Raw genomic sequence first — 20,684 nt, 5'->3', positions numbered from 1 at the left:
GACCAAGGTAGGAGGAAAAGCTGCCCTATCCAGCTCCTGTACGCCACATAATCACTTCTCGCTCCTCTTACCTAGTGGTTTGCTCCCACACAACCAGAAATAGGGATCACACACAGCTCCCAAACCCGGGTAGACACTTGTCCTATCCAGTTTTCAGTTGTGTGAAAAGCCTGAGTGTCTTGAAACATGCAAAACATGTTGGTAATGGAATCTGAATCTTGATATTGCTTCTGATTCCATTACCAATGTATTTTGCCCATCTATATATATAAAGATTCTGTAAAGCTTTGCAAATTTATTCAGAAGTAAATCCCACTGAGTTCAGTGGCATCCTACTCAGTTTTCGGTTGTGTGATCAACCTCAGTGAAGATCAGTTATGTGACTGTTTTCCTTCACCCCTCCCCACTTCCTCATTAAATGCAAAGCAACTGCAAAGCGTGTGTCAGTCTGAGCTGAACAACAATGTGGGGGGGGGGGAGCAAGAGAGGGACTGTGTAACACTTTTCCTTCCTGTTTGCCTGCTTAAAGTTCCACCACCCCTGGGACTTTTCTCTCTACGGGGGAAAAGATACAGAGAGTCTAGAAGGGAGAAGATTAAGCAGCCTTCTGATGTTGTTCCTGCTCTCAACTGCAGCCTCTAGTGGGTGGGGTTTACCCCTAAAAAACCACAACCTATCAGGCGAAGAGGATCAGATGATTAGATGTGACATGTCATTAAAGTTTTAAGAGTGGAATTTGGTCCAAGGTATTATGTTCTGTTCTGGGTCATAAAATTAGGTATGTTCCACCAGCCTTATAAAACACAATTAGTTCATTCATTTTAATCTGTGATTTGAGCTATAAAATGTAAATTGGAATTAAGTCTTCTCCAGTGTAACTCAAGCTGGTGGAGTGACAACCTGGATAAATTTAGATCAATATTGAATGTAGCATCCATTGCTTTTAGAGTTATTTACACTTAATTCATTCCAGAAATGCTATTGTCCAGTTTTCTGAAAGAGAGAAAAGAAAAATCAAATTTAAAAAGTCAATAGCAGAGCTCCATTAACATGTCCCCAGCTGTTTTAATGGTTTATTTTTAACATACAGAAGTACACACATAATTCAAACAGGGATTCTAAACAGATGATGTAGGTAAATGTGTAAAGTGGATACCACAGTAGGCTCCATTAACACTGTCCGAGCTATGGTTTTTATTATTTAAGAGCAGTAGTGCACTGAAGGGGTGAGGTATACATATTTTTAATAACAACAATAATAAATAATGTATTTATTTTTAACATACTCAATTACACACATAATTTCAAAAACAAACAGCGGCTTCTCACGATTGCCCATAAGTACCTTATTACCCCATGCCCTGCTCACCAAGTCTGAAGGGCAACTATTCTGCTACTACTACTTCTATACTGCTTTTCAACAAAATGGTTCTGCAGTGGGTGTTTTCCAGATTACACGCTGCAACGTGACTGCTAAGTGCCCCTCTGTACTGCTCGTGTTCCCACATCGGTGTCGCTGTGTTGTCAGTAGGGTGCCATTCATATTTCCCATGCTTTGATTCGAATTTTAATGATGCGTTTTTGCCCTACAGTGTTGCAAAGGCGCTGCAGGAAAGTAGCTGTATTTTTCCATTGTAGGGAGCCTTGCCCCGCATTTTATGCATTGTAGCATGTTGCAGTACGGACAGTTCTTTGCCCCCGCCCCCGCCCGTGCTTGCTTCCTCCACTCCAGGAAAACAGGCAGGGAGAAATCTCGGCTTTCCCCTCCTTTCCTCCCCACAGATCCCAAACCCCACACCTCCCTCCTCCGCCGCCTGCTTCCAATATAACTTGAGCTTGTCAACACAGAAGGGGAGGGGAGAGCAGCTGAGCAGAGTTCTGAATCCAACCCTTTCGCATGCACTTTTTATCGAAGAGGAAGCCCTTGGAAACAAATCATTTACTTCTGTGCAATCCCACTTGCTTACTACAAGGCAAAGGGCAGGGAGAGAGAACAAACCCCTGCTAACTTGGCAAAGAGGCACCTTTTAACGTGGTGATTCTCTTTATTTAGCAGGGGGAGAGTAACCGGCCCTATCTACCCCCAGCACAGGACCTCCAGTGACTGTTGCTGGTGTCTATCCTATGTTTCTTTTTAGATTCTGAGCCCTTTGGGGACAGGGATCCATCTTATTTATTTGTTATTTCTCTGTGTAAACTGACCTGAGCCTTTCTGGAAGGGCGGTATAGAAATCTAATAAATACATAAACAAATAAACAAACAAATAAATAAAATAAAGGAAGCCCATTGAACTGAATAATGATTCATTTACTTCTGTGCAATCCCACAGCCCTCACTGGAGGTGCGCTCGCCTCGCCTCCGCCTCTTCCTTCCTATTTATTTATTTTACTTCTCTGGAGGCGCACCACCACCATCCTCCCTCCGCAGGAGAAGGCCCGGCAGGAGAGAAGCAGTGAGGGCGACAGCCATACTGACTGGACTGGGGAGCGGGGGGCTGCCCCCCTTGCTCTCCCCCGGCGGCCACCCATGGTACCAAGTGCTCTTGGATGCCTGCAAGACCTTCTGGAGTATTTCAAACTCTTCAGCCTGCCCAGGGATGCAGGGAAAGCATCTGAGGAAGCAGCAGGCACCTTAACCCCTTCCCTGCCACCTACTGCTCAGCCAGGCATTGACCTGACTGACCTAAAGGCTTCCTGCCTTGAGATACCTCCGACTGCCTTGATGGATCACTGCCTGTCATGTCAGCTGCTAGGTTTAGGCCACTTGCTTTGTATCCCACATTAACCTATCGTTTTGTTTAGTCTTCATCTGTTTTTATAGTGTTTTTGGAGCACTGTAAATTGCCTAAGGACTCATGGGTGAAAGGCACTTAAAAATATAGAATGAAACAATATCTCTGGGCACTCCATTCGTTTGCACTGGAAGATAGCAGAGGAACATGCAATAAGTCTCCAAAATGTAGAGTGCCGGGCCAAGAGAAAGAGGCGATTTAAGAAGATTAGTGTATGACAGCCTGCATACCTGTTTTCCTTGCTGGTATGGTAGGTTTATGTCGTCCGTGGAGGGCCACTCTGTGGCGTCCCATGGCTTGAAAGAGTAGCTGATGCTCCTTTGGCTTGCCTCATAGCTACTTCCGCATGAATGCTTCGAGGATTGCATATGCCCAGTCCTACATTCTTCAATTTCTTATCTGAAAGTCAAACTGCAGGACTCACTCTCCAAATTCAACTTTTTAGATGAAGAACTCAATCCTAAATTTCTCTATTTGGATGCAAGTCCCACACTCTGTTCAAAGGAGCTGCCACCTCCCCAGGTTAAGTGTGTGTAGGACTGTAGCCGTAGTAAAATATATCAGTGTACTGTTAGCTCACAGCAGTATGAAAAGTACACAGATTATAGAAAGCTAACTGAATCAGACTAGAGGTTTGAGCTCTTTACTTATTTTTTTGCAAACCAGGAAAATAAATAAAATGAAAAGACTCTTCAGGTTTATAAGTCACAGTATGGTGGTAAGTGGGTCGAATGAGGTTTGGGAAATCCCAAGGCCTCACTCCTTTTCAGTCTTTATATAAATGCTCTTATTGAGTGTATGGATAACCCGGATTTCCACCTTCCTAAACTAGCCAGTAAATCTACTGCAGTTTTGCTTCATGCTGATGATGCAGTTATTCTATCTAAAAGATCCGTTGGCATGAGAAGAGCTTTATGTAGGCTAGCTCAATACTGCAAAGAGGAGCATTTATCAATAAATGCCCAAAGTCTAAGATCATGGTTTTTGCTAAAAACAAAAAACAAACCCCTAAGAAGCACATCTGGCGGATTAATGGGGCGGTAATTGATCAAGTATGGATCTATAAATACCTGGGAGTGGTTTTTAGTGAAAATGGTTCCTGGAGGGTCCACTGTGAGCACCTAATGCAGCTAATGCCCAGAAGAGTGCTTTATTTCAAAGTTTTTTTCCACAGGGGTGGCCACTGTATACCAGCTGCAATTAAGGTCTATGAGGCTAAAGTGCTCTCACAATTGTTGTATGGTGCTGCTATTTGTGCTTCATACACTTTTAAACAAATGGAGACCATCCAATCAAAAGGCTTGTGTGCTCTATTCTGGGCCCCTAGATGCGTTCCCAATGTCATTCTACAGCTGGAGGCTGGATTAATAAGGGTGGAGGCTAAGGTTTGGATGGATGTATTTAACCTTTGGATCAAAATCATTTTTTTGCCCCAAAGGCCTAGCCCCCCCCCCCCGTTTTGGAAGATGGCTTTCAATCCAGCTGGCGTAAACTACTCTATGCTATGTTGGGCAAACACAGATTCTCCCCTCAATTTCTAATGCCTTATGGTCTTGATGCTGCTAAAGGGCTTATAAAACAACATATAGCAGACAATGAAAATCAGAGCGATCTGGCATGAATCTCTATAAGAAACTTTCTCGGTAGTTTTACAAAGTACCCTAAACCAGCCTACTATTTAATGAGTTTAACTACTCTGTCCCAGAGAAGAGCCTTCTCCCTTGCATGATTTAATGCATTTCCATCTGCTGTACTGGAAGGCAGGTACCATAAAATCCCTATTATCAGCCGGATCTGTCCCTGTGGCCAGGGTGTTGAGACTGTGACTCATGTACTTTTATAACATTTATTTTATAGATATATTTCTTATTTCTCTTATCTCCCCCTCCCCCTTATCAAACATCCCTGTTAGAACAGATGATGGATATACATCCTTTTTACTAGCCAATCGCTGTGCATCTATAACTGTGTGTGGCCAAATTTTGTGTGGTCGCATTTAAGATCAGGTCTGAGCCGGTTTGAGTTATTTTATTATGAAGACCTTGTCACTATGTCTTTTTTGCACTATTTGTATTATCTTTACTGTGTTCTGTATTGTTTTTGTGTTGTTGGGTCAATGACTGCAATAAAGTATAAAAGATACAGTGTGTCGTCAAGTCGATTTCGACTCCTGGCACCCACAGAGCACTGTGGTTTTCTTTTGGTAGAACACAGGAGGGGTTTAACCACTGCCTTCTCTCGTGCAGTATGAGATGATGCCTTTCAACATCTTCCTATATCACTGCTGCCCGATATAGTACCAGTGGGGATTCGAACCTGCAACCTTCCGCTTGTTAGTCAAGCACTTCCCCACTGCGCCATTAGGTGGCATATGTGAACAAAAGGAGCACAGGAAGCTGCTTTATACCAAGTCAGACTCTTGTTCCATCAAGCTCAGTAATGTCCACACTGGCTGGCAGCAGCTTTCCATGGTTTCAGTCTTTCTGGGACAGGAGTCTCAGGTTCTACCTGGAACCTTCTGCATGCATCTCTGAATACCAGTTGCAGGGGAGTCACAGCAGGAGAGAGGGCGTGCCTTCAACTCCTGCCTGTAGGTTCCCAGTTGCATCTGGTGGGCCACGGTGCGAAACAGGATGCTGGACTAGATGGGCTTCCTTGGGCCTGATCCAGCAGGGATGTTCTAAGCATGCTGATGCCCTTCCAATGAGCTATGGCTCAGGAAGGAAGGAAGGAAGGAAGGAAGGAAGGAAGGAAGGATTGGGACAAACACTCAAGCAGATCCCCAGTTAGCCATGAAGTTCGTTGCATGACCTTGGGCCAGTCACGCCTTTTCTTAGCCTAACCCACCTTACAGGGTTGTTGAGAGGATTAAATTGAGGACAGGGTGGGGGAGAAACATGTATCCTGCCCTGAGCTCCTTGGAGAATGAGTGAAATTTACATGAATCAAACAAACAAAGTAAGCAACCTTCTCCTTTCTCAGACAACTGGCTTTGAAGCAGTTTGTTCCCCGGAAGAAGCAGTGGCAGAAGCCAGACTGGTCAGCCACTGGGAAGAGCATAAACCAGGATTCAATTCACTATTCTGCATCTATCAAGAGGTTCACAGCTCAGTGAATGAAAGTTGTGCTCTCTTTTTATATTTCATCTAACGCAGGGGTTTCCAACATGGGGGACCAGTACTTGTCCCATTAATTTTAATGAGAATACTCATAAGCAGCTTGGTCTGAACATAAGCCAGTGACTGGAGTAGCCCGTCTCATAATTGTAACTGTGTGTGTGTGTGTGTGTGTGTGTGTGTGTGTGTGTGTGTGTAAGGTTTGCAACAGAAGAGGTACACGCATAGGAACATAGGAAGTTGCCATATACTGAGTCAGACCATTGGTCTATCTAGCTCAGTATTGTCTTCACAGACTGGCAGTGGCTTCTCAAGGTTGCAGGCAGGAGTCTCTCTCTCAGCCCTATCTTGGAGATGCTTCCAGGGAGGGAATGTGGAACCTTTAGATGCTCTTCCCAGAGTGGCTCCATCCCCTGAAGGGAATATCTTACAATGCTCACACTTCTAGTCTCCCATTCATATGCAACCAGGGTAGACCCTGCTTAGCTAAGGGGACAAGTCATGCTTGCTACCACAAGACCAGCTCTCCTTTAAACATGGCTGGGGGACCCTTAAACACACCCATTCAGACCCAAACCAGCTCAAATGAGGAGTTTGCATCAGATCACCATCTACCACCCCCTAAGGCTGGTTGCTCTCCTGGGGGCTCCCCATGGCATAATCCAAAAGAGCTCAACAGCACCACCAGAGTTTATTATTTATTTATCATATTTTTAAACCACCTGATATGTACATCTCTAGGCGGTGTTAAGGGTGGATCAGGGCAAAGACTCCAATATTGAGCAAGCAATTAAAAAGGGCACCGCGGTCAGCTTATATACTCACTTTTGTTAGCCTCACTCCCGACAGGTTCATCAGCTGGATGAGGAAAGACAAAGTCAGCCCCACAGAAGTGGCTGAGACCTGCAGTCAGGCCCATGCTGGCGACCCTCATGACACAGGGTTTGGAGAAAGTATTCTGCAGTCCGGGAAATCCACAGTCTATTGGAGAATTAGCAAGAGGAAAGGCCTACATGAGATAAGAGGGAATAAGTGAGTCTCATTACAACACCTGGGGCTTTTTAGTTTAGAAAAAAGACAACTGCGGGGAGACATAATAAGAGGTCTATAAAATCATGCATGGTGTGGAGAAAGTGGATAGAGAGAAACTCTTCTCCTTCTCCCATAACACTAGAACCAGGGGTCACCCCATGAAATTGATTGCCAGGAAATCTCGGACCAACAAATGGAAGTACTTTTTCACACAACGCATAATCATCTTGAGGAATTCTCTGCCACAAGATGTGGTGACAGCCAACAACCTGGATGGCTTTAAGAAGGGGTTGATTGGATAACTTCATGGAGGAGAAGTCTATCAAGGGCTTCTAGTCAGAGGGCTATAGGCCACCTCCAGCCTTGGAGGCAGGATGCCTCTGAGTACCAGTAGCAGGGGAGCAACAGCAGGAGAGAGGGCATGCCCTCAACTCCTACCTGTGGTTTCCAGTGGCATCTGGTGGACCACTGTGTGAAACAGGATGCTGGACTAGATGGGCTGCCTTGGGGCTGATCCAGCAGGGCTGTTCTTATGTTCATCTCTGAGTCTTGGAAAGACTGTAAAGAAATAGAAATAGCCTCGGGAGTGGCTACCATCACTCCTGGGCAACTTGTTTGTGAACTACAGCGTCCTCGATCCCTGGCTACAGAGGCCAGAGGCTGGGGATGCTGGGAGTTGCAGTCCGAAACACGTCAATAAACTTAGGCTTGGGCCCAAGAAGAGCAGCTTCTGCCTAAACAGGGCTCCACAACTTCAGCCCCTCCAGTTGTTGTTGGACTACAGCTCCCATCACCCTCAGCCACAGTGCCCAAGAGTCAGGGATGATGGGAGTTGTAGTCCAACAGCAGCTGGAGGGCTGACGTTGTGCAGTCCTGGCCCAAAGAGCCAAACTAGACAGGACGCTAAAATATCATGGGAAATGGCAGCTGTGTGTCTCGCTCCTGCCTCTTCCTCCATAGCAGCTCACAGAGCAGGGCTGTACCACTTTGGCCCTCCTACAGATGCTGGTTGCCAAGAAATTTAGATCCAACAACCAGAAGTACTTTTTCACACGACGCATAATCTACATGTGGAATTCTCTGCCACAAGATGTGGTTGCAGCCAACAACCTGGATGGCTTTAAGAGGGGTTTGGATAACTTCATGGAGGACAAGTCTATCAACAGCTACTAGTTGGAGGGCTGTAGGCCACCTCCAGCCTCAAAGGCAGGATGCCTCTGAATACCAGTTGTGAGGGAGTAACAGCAGGAGAGAGGGCATGCCCTCAACTCCTGCCTGTAGGCTTCCAGTGGCATCCGGTGGGCCACTGTGCGAAACAGGATGCTGGACTAGATGAGCTGCCTTGGGCCTGATCTAGCAGGGCTTATGTTCTTATGACTACAACTCCCCTCATACCTGACTACTGGCCACTGTGGCTGGGGTTAATGAAAACTGTGCTCCAAAAACAGCTGGAGGGTTGAGCAGCCCTGTCACAGAGCTTGTCCTGTGGTGTGATGTCACAATGAACCGGGTTTGCCCTCCTTCGCACCATTGGCTGCTGCAGCAGTTCAGGAAAACACAGAAATGCCTGTGATGTCAGGAATGGGATTAAGTTCTGCCAGGGGTTATGAAGGGTGGCTAGGAAGCCCAAGTCAGGCCACCTGCCCATCTCGCTGAGCTCTTCTCTCTACACTGACTGCCAGCAACTCTCCTGGGTTTTAGACAGGGTGCTGCCTGGAGGTGCCAGGGATGGCAACTGGGACCTTCTGCTTGCAAAGGCTCTGCTCTGCTCACTGAGCTCTGGACCCTCCGCTAAGGAAGTGCACAATGCCATTTTCAGTGGCAGGTGGAGGTTTGGTATCACATCCCGTTTGGCTCCGAGATGTTTGAGGCGGAGTTTGCCACAGATTCTTCGTGTCAGTGGTTTTCAAGCCTCCATCCCTAGCGGATGTTTTCCACATTGGCTAGTTTCAGCTGCCAAGCACAGGCTGCCACCGGCACCCCTCCCACCCGCTCCACGGCTGTGCCTGCCCACACGCATACTAGCCACACCCCCTACACTGGACTCACATGCACAGCAATGCGGGGGCGTGGCCAGGAGCAGGAAGGGCAGACAGGTGGCCCATGTCCATTCCCAGCTGGCCTTTCATTTGCTGTGCCAGCTGGGAGCAGACGAGGAGCTGGACACTGCACTCCCCCCTGGCAAGCAGTTTATTTGCCAGCTGGGTGTGGGAGCAGAGCAAGGTGGTATCTCTGGGGAAGGGGGTGCATTGGTGGCCTCCAGACCCCTTGGCCAAAGGACACTTGTCCCTCCTTTGCCCAGTAGACACTATGCCCTGGCTGGTGTGTTATGAAATGAGCATACATTTGCAGAGGATTCTGGGGCGCATTCCAGGGTGCACTCTCAATTTGCACTAGATGCCAGAGAGGTCTGTTATGCCTTATGATCTCCCTGACCAAACTGGGCACACACCTCTCCTGGTGCGGATACACGATGCAAGGGAAGATCAATAACTGATTTTAGATCAATAACGCTGGACAAGGTGTCATTCAGAATCTATTCTGAGTCACCATTAATTGAGGAATCTCCTGATAAGAGTTCCTTGAGACACAGCTTGAGCACCACCATTCTACAGCATCTCTGTCAAGTCTCAGCATCTGACTTACATCTCTCTAAACCAGAGGATTTTCACCTGGGGTCCAAGGACCCCCTGGAGGTCCATGGGGTCGGTCCAGGTGGACCTTGGAAAATCTTTGTGACACTGAATTAAATTTGCTTCGTGGTGAGCCAGAATAAAGTTCTTACAATAACGATCCTGAGTACTTATTTTTCTCTCTATTTTTTAGTAATGTCTTATGAAAATGTATTCTATAAACATGGTGGGGATCCATGGGGTGGGGTATGTAGGTGCAAAAAGGTTAAGAATCATTGCTCTGAATAGGGAATGGCAATATCTGCATGCTATATGACATTCCTCTGATCAGATTAGAAGAGTTTAAACTGTGAATGGCCAAAGCAGAGCCTTCTCATTTGTGGCCCCAATGATATGGAATGTTCTGTCCAGCAAGTCCTACCTTACCAGGCACATCCTGCTTCACCCACAATTTGAGGCTGTTCTCACACACAACCCAAAGCAGGCTAGAGAAGCTCAGCCTGGGTTAGGTTGCACGTGAGAACTGCTGGGATCGGGCCCGATCCCGGTGGGGCAGTGCCACCTAGCCCAACTTTTTAGCCTGGTTTAATGGCACCAGCTCATGCTATCTCCGGGATTGTGTGTCTCTTCGGGCTACATACAATAGCCTGAGGAGCACCTAAAGTGCCCATCTCCTGTGGGAATCCCCCAAGGTACCACACTCAGTGCACTGTGGGATACCCGGAGGCTAGGAGACATAGTCTCGGCCTCCGGAGATCAGGTTGTGTGGGAGTGAGGTTAGTGCTCCCAGCAGGGATTGTCCGCTTGTCTGGGCAGGGCAGGGGAGGTAAGGACTGTGCAGCCTCCCCCCACCCGCCTGGTCATATGAATAGCTCCTTTGTTCCAAGAAGTTGTTCAAATAAATAGTTGTGATTGTATTCAGACATTCTGAATATCTTGGAATTATTCAGAATATTTTATATGTGACTTGTAAGCCACATTCAATCTATAGATACAGCAAGGTATATGTTTTTGTGGAGGACAAATTTGTTGTTGATACGGAGGCTTATTTGATACTTATTTAATGAATTTCTTCCTTGGTTTATCATAACAACTCAAAGTGGCTTAAAGAAGCAAAAATAAAACCCTAACAAGGTACCAAAACCCCAATAAAAATTAGAAACAATAAAACCACCAATTAGAAGAAAAATTTAAAACACGCTGTGAGGAGAATCAAAGTGAGAAGGCCTTCTGAAAACAAAAGTCTTTAATTGTCTTTGAGAGAAGTGAGGGGCCGCTCAGACCTCTTGCTGGAAGGAGTTCCACAACATAACAAGGAAGGAAGGAAGGAAGGAAGGAAGGAAGGAAGGAAGGAAGGAAGGAAACACTATGCTCAGAATTTGTCGCAATGATCTACCCCATTTTAAAATCATGTTGGCAAAAAAGAGCCTTGTTTTTCAAAAAATAAATTGCATTTTAAAATAAGAAATGAATGAACTGGTTCTAAGAAAGTTCAAGCATCATTTCTCTTCCTTCACAGTGGCGCCAGAACGCCCCCAAAAGGGTGCAATCCAGTCAGAATTAAGCATTTTAAATAAACTGCTCTCTGCCCCACCGAACCAGTTCTACTGCAGGTGTCCAAGCCAGATCGGCCCTGCCTTAAGGAGTGCCGAACCAGCTCGTGCAGAACCCTACTAATTTAGTTTTAGTTTCTGAAGCCCCACGTGGATATGCATATTTAGAGATTATGAATGCACCTGTAGAATAAACAAAGAGTAGCAAGCAAGGTCTCTGAAGACATTTGTTTCTTGTTTTTGCACCAATAACACAGTCTATTGCCTTGAAACTTATATCATACCATTATATATTGTATGATACCATTAGATCATACCACAAGTACCATGTACCTCACACCGTGAGCCAGTGTGGTGTAGTGGTTAGAGTGCTGGATTAGGACCGGGGAGGAGACCCGAGTTCAAATCCCCATTCAGCCATGAGACTTGCTGGGTGACTCTGGGCCACTCACTTCTCTCTCAGCCTAACCTACTTCACAAGGTTATTGTGAGGAGAAACATAAGTATGTAGTACATCGCTCTGGGCTCCTTGGAGGAAGAGTGGGATATAAAATGTAAATAATAATAATAATAATAATAATAAACAATAATATTGCAATCCCCAATTTTTTGTGACATTTACCATCATTGTTTCTGTCAACATTTAAAAAGCAGTGGCAAACACAGATTCAATCCTGCCACTTAAATTAGCTCACACTACAATAGGGAAAGGTTGGAACTTTTCTCTCTCTGTATTTTTAGAATAAATTCTGAATAAAATACTTCCCACTGACCTGCAGATACCAAATTTTGCATGGACAATCCTGCACTGCAAAACCTAGCAGTGACCCACCACTCCTCTGCACCCAGGAGGGAATTTGGGAGCCCCAAAGCCTGCGGGGGATCAGACTTTTGCCCAGAAGTCCAGGGGAAATGGTGCATCTGCCCCAGCATAGTGTAGTGGTTAGAGTGTTGAACTAGGACCGGGGAGGAGACCCGAGTTCAAATCCCCATTCAACCATGAAACTCACTGGGTGACTCTGGGCCAGCCATGTATCTCTCAGCCTAATGTACCTTACAGGGTTGTTGTGAGGATAAAAATAACCATGCACTCTGAGCTCCTCCGAAGAAAAGTGGGATATAAGTGTAAAAATAAAAATAAATATTCCAATGGTGTGACAATGTATTGTTTACAGAATGCTCACCCATGTTTCCAAATTTCTCAAGTCAGATGAAATTTGACTTGGCTCAATTTTTCTCACTTTATCGATTCAGTACAGGGTGTAAACTACAACTGACATCAGGCTTTTCCCTCTCCTTTCTCTCAAGATCTCAATGCAAGATCTAGGGGCTATACATTTGCTTCAGGGTTCACTGTAAAAATGCATTTCCCACCATATTCTGCTTTTTCTTGTGAGGCTTCCTCATGATTCTCATTATGTTTGGTTTGCTTTAATGTTGCTCACCTCAGAAACTAAAATTCCCATCATGCTCTGACATCTTGGGGGGCAGGTTTCACCATGAAATCTCAGGATGACTGAGTTCTAAAAATAGTAAACCCCACTTAAATAGCACCACCACCACCACCAACTAAAAAAGTCAGGAAGATTATGAACTGGAGCATAATCCTCTTTTAAAATTAAATAAAAAATGATGTCTGTTTGTAAACCCACTATTCCTGCATTGTCTTCAGTGGTATGGTGACAAATGGTTCACACATTGCTTGCTGACATTTTAAAATTTATTGTCCATTTCTGGAGATAAACGTCCTTAAAACAGTGCTGCATATGCTGGCAGCATCCAGACTTGACTACTGCAATGAGTTCTATGTTTGGCTGCCTTTGTACGTAGTCCGGAAACTGCCATTGGTACATAATGCAGCAGCCAGTCTGGTCTCTGGGGTTACCCAAAGAGATCATATTACATCCATTTTAAAAGAACTACACTGGCTGCCAATAAGTTTCAGGATGAAATACAAAGTGCTGGTTATTATCTATTAAGCCCTGAATAGCTGAGGTCAAAGGTATTTAAGAGAATGCCTTCTTCTTCACAAACCCTGCCGCCTATTAAGATAATCTGGGAAGGCCCAGTTGGGGTTGCCACTGACCCAATAGGTGGCAACTTGAAACCAAGCCTTTGCTAGGGTAGCCCCCGGAATTTGGAACGCACTTCCTGTGCGTTCCTTCCACAAAACTAGAGCCTTCGCTTCTTTGGATGTTTGTTTATTTATTTAACACATTTTAATACCACGTGTGAATGGGCCTTAGGGGTGTCCACACCTCATGAAAGCATCAAGCAGCCCCAAAGGCAAATATTTAGGAAATGCTAACCATATCCATCCAGTGCTCAATTGGAAACAAAGGAAAGATGGCATCGAGGCCCAGCCTTACTGTTAGGCAGGGCGTGGCAACCTACCTACACATTTGGGGGAACCACTATCATGGAACCACTATCAAGGCTACACATTTGGGAAACAACTATCAAGGCAGTAAATTGTACATTATTAAGTTTATTATAATGTTATTACCCTCCCCCCAGGGGTAACATTTGGTTGTTCTGCTTCTGGTACCAAAATGTGTCTGTGCTGTCTTAGATAAGTGTTGGTAATAAACAAAGTGCTAATTAAGTTACTTTGTTTTGTGTGAAATTTCTTGTGAATTGCAAAAGCATTTTTAAAAAGAAAAAAAAAGAAATGATATTATCTTGCTTCTTAACTTTCTAACAAGCACTTAGAGAAGAACAGCTTGGATGTCACAGAGAAAACCGAGAAATCGTTTGTTGTTCCACTTCAGTGGCCTAACGAGATAATGCCTCAGTTCTGTTCCAGCTAATGAGGTAGAACATCTTCACTGAAGCTTTCTGAGAAACAGAGATCCGTCTAAAGAGAGGGGAGCCTTAACACGCTTCCCCCAGGTGCACTAATGTGGCCATGTTTTTTATTTTTAAGTGATGTCCAACGTATGAAAGCACAGGTCAGTTTGGAAATAAAGCATTTACATCGTGCAGTGACTCAATGCACAAGCACTTAGAAGTCTTGTATACAAAGCACTGCAGCACCAAGAGGCAAAATTGTGTTCGTTTTTGCGTAGTAACCCGCTGAGGAGCTGGCGCTACAAAGAGATGGTGCTTCCTCAACTGTTGTAAACATAGCAAAGACCTTATGTAGTGTCAGTATGTGGGATCAGGGCTGAAGGAACATCACAGGCAAAGCAAGTTCTGATATGAACTAGCCCAGGATCGGGGTCTAACTAAGTAAAGTGCCCAGATCTTAAAGAGCTGTGAAAATGCAACACAATCTTTCTTACATCAAGTTACATCTGCATGTATATACATCAGGTAACTGCCTTCTTCTCAGAGCAAAGCGTACTCTGCACTTAAAATAAAAACCGGTGCTGAAATGTCGTCTTTTGAGACTTGGAAATACAAATCTGGACAGCTCATAATTCTCACCTCAAAGAAGAGGCTGGATTTGTGGTACTGAAAATTCTTCTCTGACTCAGATCTCCATCCTTCCATTTTGACTCTATCCCATCTCCATTTTCAACCCCCAACCCCAATTTATTTTCATGGCTGCTAAGTATCATCCCCCACTACATAGCCAAAGCAGGTGTTGTGGCAGTGGAAGTGGAGGAAGCTTTACTTTCCTTCTCCTGTTCCTTTTGCTATGCAAGCAGCTCATGAGGATAGTTAGAGCTGATGATATGGGCCATTCTCATTGAGTGCAAGTCCCTTACAAAATCTTATTCTAATCCAGGTTCTTTTGCATTTATGGAGTTCCAGTGTGATCACCCCATGGGCACTGAAGGATGAGAGTTCCTGAAACAGTAGGTCTGGGTTCGATCCCTTGGGTGAGATTGGTTCAAGGGGGACCATCTCTAAGGATCTAGGTTCAGGTTCCCAGGGCTCTTCATTGCTCAGTCCTCGCTGCTGGGCCTGGATCCTGCACTTCAGCAGTTGATGTCGGTGCTGGAGACCTGCCTGTCTCTTCCCTCAGGATCAATGCTCTGTCACTTGTGATCTGAGCCATGACAGAGGGGCAGAGACCTTTCCTCTTGTACCCTGGAAAGTGTCATGCAGATGGATGGCACTATGAAAATAAACAGCAAAACCTCGCTCATCCAATCTCATAAGCTATCCTACCACTCGACTTCTTCCTAACTCTTTCTCGCTCAGCTCTATACAATTTGCTCCCAGTCATCTCTCTCCCCTGCTATCGACCAGTTCAGCTCAGCAGAGACTAATTTGGATGCCTCTGGGAGTGGGGCACCTTCCCCCAGAATAAAAAGTGAGTTGCAGTTCTTCATTCAAAGTCATTTGGTGCTGCAGGAAGGTAAAAAGGAGCGTGCTGACGTTGTCAGCTATGCTGCAGTACTGTCAGAAACCATTATTTCGGTCGAGGAATTCTACAGGTGTACCAAGTTGATCATTCCAAGCAGGTAACAGGCACCCAGGGATGGGGATGGGATACGCCAAGCTTGGGATGTGGAGCAGCTCAAGAGAGCAGTGCCACTGAGTGGAACTAAACCGCGCTCCTTGCAGAACTGTCACAGATGCTGATAAAACATGGCTGCTCATGAAATGCGTATCAACAGGCATACTGGGCTTAAATGAAAAGGAAGGAACAGAAGACAACACACCGATTGGCAATGTCTGTGTAGGCAGGACCACAGGGATCTTGTCTTGGCCCTCCCAAAGGGCAGGAGGCCTAAATAGATCTTAAGTATAATAACTGTACTTTACTTGCTGTTCTAGCAAATGGACTTCAGCCCTTGCCCTCTCTTCTGAGGTGACCATCACTCCATCCAGCACCTGAAGGTTAGGCAAGCGGAAGACAAGCAGCGGCCGGTGGTAAATCTTGCGGGAGACCTTGGGGGTGTGAAGGAAAAGAGGGACCAGGTGTTAATCCAGGCATAGATAGCACTGGCTATCACTGTTTATTTAAACATTGAGAACCTGCTTGGTTTTCCCAATGAGAATTCAAAGCAATTAACAATATAGCAATTAAAATCAAAACCATATCAAATTCAAAATAATTAAAGCATAAGAACATAAGAGCAGCCCTGCCGGATATCATTATTTATTATTTATTCAATTTCTATACCGCCCTTCCAAAAATGGTTCAGGGAGGTTTACACAGAGGAATAACAAGCAAATAAAATGGTTCCCTCTCCCCAAAGGGATCACATTCTAAAGAGAAACGTAAGATAGACACCAGCAACAGTCACTGGAGGGGTACTGTGCTGGGGGTGGATAGGGCCAGTTACTCTCCCCCTGCTAAATAAAGAGAACCGCCATGTTAAAAGGTGCCTCGGATATGGCTCAAGGCCTACCTAGTCCAGCATCCTGTTTCACACAGTGCCTCACCAGATACCTCTGAGAAGCCCACAGGCAAAAGGTGAGGGCATGCCCTCTGTCTTGCTGTTGCTCCCCTGCAACTGGTATTCAGAGGCATTGTCCCTCTGAGGCTGGAGGTGGCCCATAGCCACCAAACCAGTAGCCATTGATAGACCTGACCTCCATGAATTTGTCTAAGCCCCTCTTAAAGTCATCCAGGGTAAAAAAACAAAAGTCAAGAAGAAAGAGAGAAAAACACATATTAATAAATTACATAGGGACATAGGAAGCTGCCTTATACCAAGTCAGACCATTGGTCCATCTAGCTCAGTACCCTGGCTGGCTGCATCTCTCCAAGGTTTAAGGCAGAAGCCTCTCCCAGCCCTACCTGCAGATGCTGCCAGCGAGTGAACCTGGGACCTTCTGCAAGCAAAGCAGATGCTCTTCCAATGATCCATGGTCCTATCCCGAGAGGAATATCTTATAGCATTCACATGTACTATAACTACTACAAATATTTATACACCGCTCTTCAACCCAAGTTCTTAAAGCAGTTTACAGAGAAAAATAAGTAATACATAAAGATGACTGCTGTCCCCAAAGGGATCACAATCTAAAAAGAAACATAAAGGTGGACACCTGCAACAGCCACGGGAGGGATGCTGTGCTGGGGTTGGATAGGGCCAGTTGCTCTCCCCCTGCTAAATATAAGAGAATCACCACTTTAAAAGAAGTATCTTTGCTCAGTTAGCAGGGGTTTAGTAGTCTCTCATCCAAATGCAAACCAAGATGGATGCTGCTTAGCAAAGGGGTCAAGTCGTGCTTGCTACCACAAGACCAGCTATTCTCCATGAATCATATCACAGCACCGGAAAAGTGTTTAGAAATACACACGAAAACAGGCATTTAAAAGCGTAAGTGTAAACAGAAAGGTTTTTAGCCTTCAATTAAATATAGGTAGGGAGTGTGCCAGCCGCACCTCAGGAGGAAGCCCCACAGAATGGGAACAGCTACAGAGGAGGCATGTTGTCACGTTGTCACCAATATCACCTCCAATAGTGAATGGAGTCCTTAAAAGATCTTATGGGCTGGACAGATTAATGTGGGACAAGGCAGGTATCTTGGTCCTGAGATGTTTAGGACTTTAAAGATCGTAACCAACAACTTGAATTGCACCTGGAAGCTTCCTGGTATTGCTACAGCATATTTTATTGATATAATAAGATATGCTATATAGCAATACACTCCAAGGTTTCAGCCAGTAACCTTAGTGCTCATCAAAACAATCACTGCTATATTCGGCACCAGTTGTAGCATCTGAAGGGTCTTCAAGGGCAGCCCTACATAGCGTGTGTTAAAGTAGTCTAACCGCAAGGTGACAAGGACGTGGGTTGTCATGGTCAGGTCAGCCTGAGAAAAAAACAGCAGTTACTGCACAACTGAAACTGGGCAAATGCCCCTGATCATCCAGAAGCACAACTGGGTCCAGGAGCACTCCCAAATGTCAAATCTGACCTTTCAAGGGGAGTGCAGCCCTGTCCAGAAAAGGCTGATCTGCAATTACTGTTGGGAATTCTCTCTGGTAGGATAAACCCTTTTTCATTATAGCAGAGTGCACAGAGGCACAACACAGCAGAATTTAGGTAGGCATGCGTGTATGCTGAGAGTAAAGGAACTTGGAGCCAGTTCATAGTTTCAAATCATTATAAGCAATTTTTATTAGAGAACTCCATTCTAGCTAGGAAAGTGAGGAGTTAGGATCTCTAATCTAGCTAGCTAGCTGGATGCAGATGGATTCTGCATCTCTGCACACATGGTGCAGGGGAGAGGAGCTTGCATGTTGCAAGGTAGAAGAAACAGGAAGAAAAGAGGGAGAGGAAGTGACAAGGCAGGCAGGAAGGAAGTGTCCCTGAGAGTAGCAATCTACATTCCGAAGGGATAGGGTCAGAGCAGTAGAGGAGGGATGACCAGTGTCTTGACCCTCTAGCCCTCTGACTCACTAGTCCGTCCTCCACTGTCATTGAGACAAGAGATAGCGCATAGTCCTTCACTTCCAACAATTACTGGGTCTGTTCTTCTGACCACGAAAACCACTGTCTTGTCTGGAAATCATGGTAAGCAGAGATTGCCAACTGCCTTCCTTCAAGGAATACCAATAAAGTGCTTTGCTCCAGGGAGGGTTACAGGCAGAAAGGAATGTTAGGTTTACTTATGTATTCTTTCCCAGAAAACACTGCAGAGAAAAACAGCAACGAGACATTAATATTTGATAGTTGCCTGTGCTGATGCACAGACACACAAAACCTGTCCTGCAAGAAAGAGAAAAATTAATAATTCCCAACGCATTTTTGAAAGGCAAAAAGTGGCTTAGAAAAATGATGTTATCACTGCCATTCCAATTAGACAGCTGGCCAACAGAGGGAAAGAGGGCCAATTGACATTACGAGCCGGGGGAACTTTTGAAAGTGGGCTGTGAAGTCTGCTAGACTTGTCGGCAAACTCGTTGTCTCCATGAGCACGGAATCTCACCAGTGAGCCCAGGGGAGGAGTCACCACTGTGAGAATGGGTTCAAAGAATCCGGGCCACCAATGGAAAGGGCCACCAAAGCCTACAGTGAGGCGTGGCTTAGGCTCTGGAAAAGCCCCAAGCGAACTCCCCCCGCCCACGCCCGGGTTTCGGAAAACCCCGAGAGAGTTCGCCTCTGTCCTTTTCAAGCAGCAAGCGCTGCCTGAAATGAGAGGGGAGAACTCGCTCGGGCTCTCCAGAGCTCGAGGCCATGCTCCCTTTGCATGTGACCACACAAAAGGGGGCGTGGCCTCAAGTTCCGGACAGTCCGAGCAAACTCTCGCCCTGTCACTTCAGGCAGTGCTTGCTGCCTGACAGCATCTATTTCCTTTTCTTTCCCTCGCTGGAGGGAGCAAACACTGCCTGAAAAAGACAGGAGAGAAAAGACGGGGCTCTCTGGAGACTGGGCGTGGGTGGGTGGGGGAGTTATCTCAGGGCTCTTCTGGAGCCCAAGCCATGCCCCGTGCACATGATGTCACGTGCACAGGACATCGGGCCGCTGGGTGGGGCCGGACCCAGGCCACCATTCGGCTGGCTATGCGCCTGAGTGAGCCCATGCTAAGCTGAACAGCAGTCATTCAGGCCTGTCACGGAAGCATGCGAGCGAGCAACAGTTCTGTTCACAGCACGTGGAGAGGGACTGGTCCTGCGGCTCCTGCCCCAGGGCATCCAGTAACCCTTGTGGGGAGGCTGCATCTTTGTGATTTAACATGTGCTTTGCATGAAAAAGCCCCAGGTCCAGTACTTAGCATCTTCAGGGAAAGCTGGGAAAGACCCCTGCCTGAAACCCTGGAAAGCCACTGCCCGTCAGCAGACAACAACAAATATTTATAAACCACTTTTGTTGAAGTTTCCAAAGCAGTTAACATAGAGAAATAAATAAATAAATATGACAAGATGGATCCCTGTCCCCAAAGGGCTCACAACTGAAAAAGAAACATAAGATAGACAGCAGCAACAGCCACTGGAGGGATGCTGTGCTGAGGATGGATAGGGCCAGTTGCTCTCCCCCTGCTCAATAAAGAGAAGCGCCACTTTAGAAAGGTGCCTCTTTGCTCAGTTAGCAGGTGAAGACTGTTCTCAACCTTGGCTCCCCAGATGTTGTTGGACTACAGCAGCTGTAGATAATACTGAGCTAGATGGAGCAAGAGCTGGACTCCGCGGAAGGCAACGTATACAGTATACAGTTGTAGGGACCAGTGTTCCCTATAGCAGGGATTCCCAGATGCTGCTGACTGCAACTCCCATAATCCTCTGCCAAAGGCCATGACAACTGGGAATAATGGGAGTTGTAGTCAACAACATCTAGGAATCCCTGTTACAGAGAACACTGGTAGGGTCCTAGTTTTCAAAGTAACCCAGAACACCCTGGTTGCACATAGTTCTTGATCACTGGGGGGCAGGAGGGGTGGGGATGGGGCAAGACCAGTAGCTATGATCCTACTTCCCAAAGGCACACTGACCGGACATGCATACTGAAGATACGATAAGAGCTAACCACCAAAAATGCAACAAGCACCACAAACTGGTTCATGGCATGCCCCAAAGGTCAAATTTTAATGTAAACTGCCCTGAGCCATTTTTGGAAGGGCAGTACGGAAATAAAATAAAATAAAATAAAACAAAAACAAAACAAAACAAACTGGGCTCTGTCAACCTCCAGGTCAGAATTTTAACCC

At 45.8% G+C, this 20,684-nt stretch overlaps 1 protein-coding gene across 8 annotated transcripts in view; it reads right to left on the bottom strand.

Annotated features, from left to right (window-relative positions):
• Positions 1–807: 807 nt before the first annotated feature.
• The window catches only part of LRRC9 (leucine rich repeat containing 9), a 105,741-nt gene continuing 85,864 nt past the window's right edge, over positions 808–20,684 (bottom strand). For 7 of the 8 annotated variants that reach the window (XM_053275995.1, XM_053276175.1, XM_053276086.1 and 4 more), the window contains 4 exons: positions 15,846–15,971; positions 6,734–6,917; positions 3,023–3,191; positions 808–993 (listed from right to left, as the gene is read on the bottom strand). In XM_053275995.1, coding sequence (XP_053131970.1) covers positions 3,049–3,191; positions 6,734–6,917; positions 15,846–15,971 — 453 coding nt within the window. In that variant the 3' untranslated portion in view covers positions 808–993; positions 3,023–3,048. Of the gene's footprint in view, positions 994–3,022; positions 3,192–6,733; positions 6,918–15,845; positions 15,972–20,684 lie in introns of those variants that run through there. The other variant, XM_053276523.1, reaches the window with a different exon arrangement.

This window comes from Hemicordylus capensis, chromosome 1 (assembly GCF_027244095.1).
Source record: "Hemicordylus capensis ecotype Gifberg chromosome 1, rHemCap1.1.pri, whole genome shotgun sequence".
NCBI classification, from domain to species: Eukaryota; Metazoa; Chordata; class Lepidosauria; order Squamata; family Cordylidae; genus Hemicordylus; species Hemicordylus capensis.
This window is presented reverse-complemented; position numbering and strand designations above follow the sequence as displayed.